At 36.4% G+C, this 7,500-nt stretch overlaps 1 protein-coding gene across 2 annotated transcripts in view; it reads right to left on the bottom strand.

The window, feature by feature from the left end:
* Positions 1–3,556: 3,556 nt before the first annotated feature.
* LOC119595139 overlaps positions 3,557–7,500 on the bottom strand; it is a 10,598-nt gene continuing 6,654 nt past the window's right edge. For both annotated transcript variants that reach the window (XM_037944308.1, XM_037944309.1), the window contains 5 exons: positions 6,478–6,624; positions 5,313–5,533; positions 5,046–5,170; positions 4,679–4,793; positions 3,557–4,072 (listed from right to left, as the gene is read on the bottom strand). In XM_037944308.1, coding sequence (XP_037800236.1) covers positions 4,068–4,072; positions 4,679–4,793; positions 5,046–5,170; positions 5,313–5,533; positions 6,478–6,624 — 613 coding nt within the window. In that variant the 3' untranslated portion in view covers positions 3,557–4,067. The remainder of the gene's footprint in view (positions 4,073–4,678; positions 4,794–5,045; positions 5,171–5,312; positions 5,534–6,477; positions 6,625–7,500) is intronic.

The following is a 7,500-nucleotide window of genomic DNA, read 5'->3' as shown; positions in this document are numbered from 1 at the left end:
GTATTCCATTATGAACTGACCCTTATATGGCCTTGGTCCATCAAAGCTTGGACCTTTGCTCCTATGGCTGGTCATCTGGCATAAGTAATAAATCTGGATGGAATATAAGTACTTTCTTTACTGACTGTATCTATGTGATGAGTAACAAAGTTTGTTTTCCCAAGTGACTCCTCCTTCAGATTGATGGCTGCCTGAATGTCTCACAATGCCCCTTGGCCCACCATTGCCCCTCCACTTGCTGGTGGTTTCCTCTTCTTGGGACTCCAGCATCAGTCCTTTGTGAGTGATTCCATCCATGGACATCATAGGAATACTTGCTTTCCTTTTGCAAAGAGGGTTCTCTCCTCTGAGGTTCTTTTGGTCTTTCTTCTCCCTTACCACTACTAACTGAGTCTTCCCAACAGCAGCGGCTTTAAACCTGACACGTAGGGTTGACTGGAATTGGGAACCCTTCTCCCTGTTTTTCTCTGCCCATTTCTTGTAATCCCCAATTCTGTACTTCAAGAGCATAACAAGCTATAGTTTTTGCCAAAAACCTCATGTTATAGCGAATGACATGTCAGTTCAACTGATCCAACCCTCAGACAGGTTTTGAGATAATCATCTGGGCGATCTTCTTGGTGTTCCCCTCGTCAGGGTGGATGTAACTGGTGGCTAAGCTTGCCTTCTCGGCATCTCCTGCAAGTCTTATCTTACTCCATTCCAAACTCAACCCGGGAAATCCATTTGCCTCCCATCTTTTCATCCCCATTTCCATAAAACATGGGGGAACAATGGCTTCTTTGCACCATTTCCACTGGTGTCATCCTTACAACGGATCCCGGAGAGTCTGGTGCTGTATGTCAAGTTGTTGTAGCTTGCTGATTAACCCTTGTTCATTCTGCCTTCAGCTGTTCAACCTCTCAAGTCAAATCTGTCACAGTGGTCCGCACTTGTTCAAATTCTTGCTCCTTTTGTCAATGACCTCAGGCCATGTAAGGAATTCACGTAGGATATTGTTCTCCCCTTCAGAACTTGAAATATTTGTTAACTCTCCTTGAGTTTCAGTGTTGCCCTGATCTGGGATCCACACTTGACGATAATAACTCATTGCTTAGATCTACAACAGTGCCTACACCTGTATATCCCTTAGACCTGGCTTTCCCACTAAAATAAGCACATATTCTTCAACACTGCTTTCCACTCTCTTCTATGGACATGCACACTCATGTACGGCCTTTACAGCTCGCTTGCAAATTCATGGCAACAGTTCTTCCAAGTCTCTTATGCTTTATCATATCTTTTCCAAAATAATTTAACACCAGTGGTATACAGCTATTACAGTTTTTCACGAGTGTATAAATCCTTGTTATTCACATAGAAAGTGATAAAAGAAAATTATCCAGTTAAGGAAGCCAAGATCAGGGCAATATAAGATTCATATAGTTTATGATGTGATGGTATGAAAGTTTTGTTGTTATAATAGTAAAACCTTTATACTTTCTATAACAATATAACACTATATCAGTGACCAAATATTGCCCTACAATCACACAAAAGCTTAGCAATTTGCATGTATTATTGTTTTTTTACCATAATCAATAAGTGTTTAAGGAGTATATTACAAAAAAAATTAATAATCTTTTATTGAGTTCATGCATTCATGTGCTCGGGCAGCATAAAATCACCTTGACTTGCTGTAGCAGAGGCTCATTCTACACTGATCCTCACCCTACAATGACAACTCTCAGGCTGATTAAACTCCTTCCCATTTTGTGAGATCATGTTTCCCTCATGTGTTTGAGCCACTTTCAGTCAGTTTTCTTTCCTTTTACTCAGTTCAGCCAATGAACCACACTCTCATGGACCCATAGCATGCTCAGGCATCAAATCCTGCTCTAGCTTGCTTGTAATGTCACATACTCACACACATCCAAATATGAAATTCCCACTTGGTGTTCACTATCTACAGAGCTGCTCTTCTCAGAAAAATTTCTTTAAAATTGTATTTCAACTTAACCCATTGCCGACGGGTGGCATGTACGCACATGCCATGGCATGGCGGGACCATCTGCCGGGGGCACGTACGCACATGCCATAGAGTATGCATGGACATGCCATGAGTTTTTTTTGTTACAATCACGGCAAAAGATTATTTTTTTACCAGTGAAAGTGTGATTAAGTCGGTTTTAACACTTTCTCATTTTTACCTTGCAACAAAAAAAAAAAAAATGCAACAAACCGACAATTTCAACTCCATGATGCCGCACACTGCTTATTTTATTTGGACTATAGACCGAATAATGATCAACTATGGAGTCTATATAACAACAAAAATACCCTTCAGTCTCGATTTATCAGGAAGTTTGGCAAGTAGAGACTGTAAAAAATAATGAAAATTGAAAATACAACATATCTTCGTAGTATTACGAAGAAACGGCATGGGATGCTGGTATTTGGCATGAGCCCCCGGCAGCGAGGCCCCGGCCTCTATGAATGCTACCCGTCAATTATGGGTTAATACTATCTTATCCCACCACTGCCACCAACAGTTACTTAATACCTTGTGAGTATTCCTATACTACTTATTTCCCCTGTTAATACTCCCTTAATACTCTAAATTTGAGTATTGACAGGGCTCTTAATACTCCCTTGAGTATTAAGAGGAGTAAACATATTGGACATACGAGTATGTTCACATATAGGTACTGGATAACCTTTGTTATTACACTCTTTTCGGAGCGGGCTCAGTGTTTGAATAAGAATAGTCCTTCTGGTTTTACGTATGACTCTACACTGATAAGCTTCACTCTATGTCAGTATTATTTCAAATGGTTATTACAGACACAATAAATGGAGACTACCTATATGGGTGATTTCTCATCTCTTTACGAAATTAATGTCTTCCCTTGGAATTGCAAAGTGATGTAGACCAGTGGTTCTTTTAATTTTCTTCAAAATCTATGAGAGAGAGAAAGAAAAAAAGAAAAAAAAAAAAAAAAAAAAAAAAAAAAAAAAAAAAAAAAAAAAAAAAAGATTTACTGATGCAAGGAAGGCAAGGAGGGAAGGAAAAATTCCTAAGGGGAGCGTGGTAGTTAAGAGGTTAAGAATCACTGATGTAGACCCTTGCCAATGCCACTTTGTATGGGTCACATAGGATTTAATGGCATTTTTAGAAGGATGAATATATTCACCAAATATAGTCTGCTTCTCATCCAGGTGTTAGCACAGTTGATACTGAACTGCAGTGTGAGTGCCCTGGTCTCTCCCGATCCTGCTGACCCAGTACAGACCACAGGTCTTATTACAAGACCTGTAGTTTATCACCTTCATGTCCCTGAGACAAAGTGTCATAGTGCCTTGTAAAACATTAAAGGGTTATCACTACCACACTATAGCCATAATGAATTGTAGAGTTCCCCTGAACTACCATTCCATCATCCATACAACCAATAGTAAACCATTTCCATGATGTATAATGGTGTATTTATTTTTTTTGTAAGAAAAAAAAAAAAAAAAAAAAAAATAATAATAATAATAAGAAAAAAAAATGCAGGGTGTATAATAAAAAAACATGAACAATTCATCCTAAATTTATATTCAAAAATATAAAATATTTCTTTTCTAGAAATATACAAGTAAATTCTTTAAGCTTTACACAAATGGATATGCAACAATAAAAGTACATCTTTATATACAGTCATAACAGTTTCTGTGATCACATATTATTCTTTACACATATTAAAAAAAGCTGCCACACTTGACATATATCATGCAGATATCATTACATCTTACATAACATTTGATGTTCACACCATACATCAATCAAACAACAGTAAACATAAACATTCTAAAACGAAAGAAAGAAAAACAAAGGCAGAAAGAAACTGAAAGAAAAAAAATCTACTCATGACAATAACAGAAAAGAAATTTAGAGTCACATAATACAATATCACAGCTATCACTAAATCGCTATGCTGTCAAGGGAATACGTGCTACAGTTCCATTACTGTAAGCAAGTACAAGTCCCTGTAAGTAATATGCCCCACTTAACCTCACTTCCCTCGCTTCTTCAACTTTACAGCTCTTCAGCCTGAAACAGTAAGAAAGTATTGTTAGTGCTTTAGATTCCTTTTACTTGATGAGAAATGACTTACAGATGATTAATTACTAAGTTGTTTAGCATTTTGTTTCTAAAATGAATAACATGAACAATAAGATAACAGGTATTATTGAAATTAATTTATTGAACTGGCTTGAAGTAGGATCAAAAACTTAAAATTCAGCTTACGATCAGGGCTGGATTATGAACTTTTTACATGTATATGTTCTAGGAACATTTACAACTAGGGTCCTGAAGTGGAAGAATTTATCTCAAATCAAGGGGCCCTTTATCTCAAATAAGGGGCAACAGACATCATCCACTTTTAAAAATATTGAGCTCAGGGCTCCTTTTAAAGAAGAATTATCTAATAAAGTAAATTATCACAATCAAAATATTAAAATATTCCCCTCCCCCCCCAAAAAAAAAATAATAATAAAAAAAATAAAAAGAATAATAATAAATAAAAAATAAAAAATAAATAAAATAAAATACAAATCTTTTAGTGGGGCCCCTAGGCTGCAGTCTATACTAGCCTATATTATAATTTGCCCCTGTTATGATAAGATTTTTCTGAAGACCTAAACTATGCCTTACCGCCTGCGATCTCATCAATAGAACAACTGCAGAATATTTCCCTCTCTCCGTTTATTGGATTAACTGCAGATATCTGAGCCTCTTCTGCTGTGATGGAAGTAATGAATAAATATTCCTGAAATAAAAAATATATATTTTTAGTAAACATGCTCACTTTCAGAAAGTGTTCCTAAAGCTTACTGTTTTTGCTGAACACTACTAAAGACAGTTACAAGTAATTTCTCTTGAGCAATATATTCATATCATGTAAACAGTTAAATAACAACTAGAAAAATACTTACAAAAACAAAAAAAATGTACACAGTGCTTAATATAAAAAACTACAAGTAAAATTGATTTGCAGTAAAATATATTCATGGAACCTTGCCTTTATGCTAACTGCCCAACAGACCACAGACATATGCCATGGAATCTGCGCAATGATCACATCTTGCAATGCATCATACACATATATCTCAGTTGAGGTTGTACACAGGATGATGCCTTCTGAACCTATAATTAAATCAAAGAGTTTTACATTGCTGTATTTTCAGCAGAGACTAAGCAAAGAAGAAAAGAGAAATTATCCATACAACACTTTAAACTAAATAGAGACACAAAGTTAAAAGGTAAAGGAAAAAGGGTGAATATTTACCTATGCCATTCAGTGGTACCAGACTCACAAGAGATTCATCCCAATGTGGATCCACTATGTTTGACTGACACTGCAGAAGCCACTTCTTGCTGCGTTTGGAGTAAGCTAGGTCAAAGTCTGTGATTGTCAGTGACCCGTTTTTGCTAGCTTCTTCTGGTCTCCAATACATGATGATGCTCCATTCACCAAGGGAACAGCAAAGCAACTTCTCATACATTGTACTGCAAGAAAAGTTCTTTTATTTGTATGTAACTCAACTGGTATGTTTCCTGCCTTGAATAGTGACACTTCTTATAATGTATAGGAATTATCATATACATAAAAATACTTTTAGTATCACTTTGGGCTTTAATAAAATTGTAGCTTTAATGAATGTTATTTAGAGTTTTAAGGACATGATACTCTTAACCCAATGCAACTGAGCATGGCATGTACGTACATGCAATGCCTACTGTGAGTTTACTTTTTTTTTTTTTTTTTATCATAGATATCTACACTTGTTCTAAGTCTCCAATGAGCCAATTACACATACTGCCTGCCTTGCCTATTTACCCTTTTTCTTGATTTACAAAAATATTTCACATTATCTTATTTTGCTATCACACACACACACACACACACACACACACACACACACACACACACACACACACACACACACACACACACACACACACACACACACACACACACACACACACACACACACACACACACACACACACGCATTGGGTTAATTTCACTGAGGTGATGATGGTGGTGGTGGAGAAAGGAGGAGAAAGAAGAGGGAGAGGAGGAGGAGAAAGAAGAGGAGGAGGAGGAGAAGAAAGAAAAGGAGGAGAAAGAAGAAGAGGAGGAGGAAAGGAGGAGGAAGAGGAGGAGGAGAGGAAAGGAGGAGGAAGAGGAGGAAGGAGAGGGAGGAGGAAGAGGAGGAGGAGAGGAAAGGAGGAGGAAGAGAAGAGGAAAGGAGGAGGAAAGGAGGAGGAGGAGGAGGAGGAGGAGGAGGAGGAGGAGGAGGAGGAGGAGGAGGAGAAGAAGAAGAAGAAGAAGAAGAAGAAGAAGAAGAAGAAGAAGAAGAAGAAGAAGAAGAGAGGAGGAGGAGGAGGAGGAGGAGTCTTAAATATCTAAAAATATGAACAACAACCAAAGAAAAAGACATATTTACCATTGTACAGGAACGACAGCTGTTTCCATTGTTCTGCTAGGTGTCAACTGAACATAAATCATGACTACTTCCTTTTCTAGGAACTTTTCTAAGATCACAAGGTACCTGGCCTCATCTTCTGAAGGTAAGCCTACTGCTACAATATTTCTGGAGAGCAAATACAAAAATCAGTAATTCAGAACCAAAGCTTTGTGCAACATAACTGCCAAATTCTAATGCATAAGATTGACAGAGTATGAATAAAAAGAGATACAAAAAGTGGTACGGAATAAATGCTAAATAAATTATTATAAATAAATTTATAATGATTATACAACATAAGTGCCACAAGTAGAAACATTGTACTGCAAAAAAGCCACAGAAATATTACTTCCCAATAAATGTAAAACTAATACATAATTAATGGCATGCTTTTTATCTTTGATAAATAAATGCACAGTGAATGATACACAAATGATAAATGAAAAGCCTTTTAATGAATATTGGTAATATGAGTGAAATGCTATGCTTGAAACAGGTATCAAGATATCATAAATAGTATCAGTAGTAGTAGCAACAACAATAGAAGCAACAGCATATGTAGTATGAGCTGTAGTTTAGTAATGATGATAATAATAATAATTTATGCTTGAAAATGCATAAAAAAAAACAAAAAACAAAAATAAAGTCCTGCTTCAGTTATACAATCAAAGAGCTAAAACACAACATTTGTAAAACCATTCAAATTATCTGAATAGTAAAGGTGTCATTAGGAACAAATTATTCATTGATTACATTCTGAGATTTGAGGCTTTAATGATGTGCAAGATAGGGAAGCAGAATATATTAGGTGCCTTCTGCCCTCCTTATATTTGCTTGACCACTCACTTCCTTTTGTGGGAACAGATTCATGGGTTGGCAAACATTAAGGCCAAATAAATATGATGATGATGATAATGATGATGATGATGATAGTGATGATGATGATAGTGATGATGATGATGATGATGATGTTTATTAGTATTGATGATGGTGATCATTATT

This window comes from Penaeus monodon, chromosome 35, assembly GCF_015228065.2.
Source record: "Penaeus monodon isolate SGIC_2016 chromosome 35, NSTDA_Pmon_1, whole genome shotgun sequence".
Taxonomy (NCBI): Eukaryota; Metazoa; Arthropoda; class Malacostraca; order Decapoda; family Penaeidae; genus Penaeus; species Penaeus monodon.
Note: the sequence above shows the minus strand (reverse complement) of the source record. Positions and strands in the feature narration are given on the sequence as shown.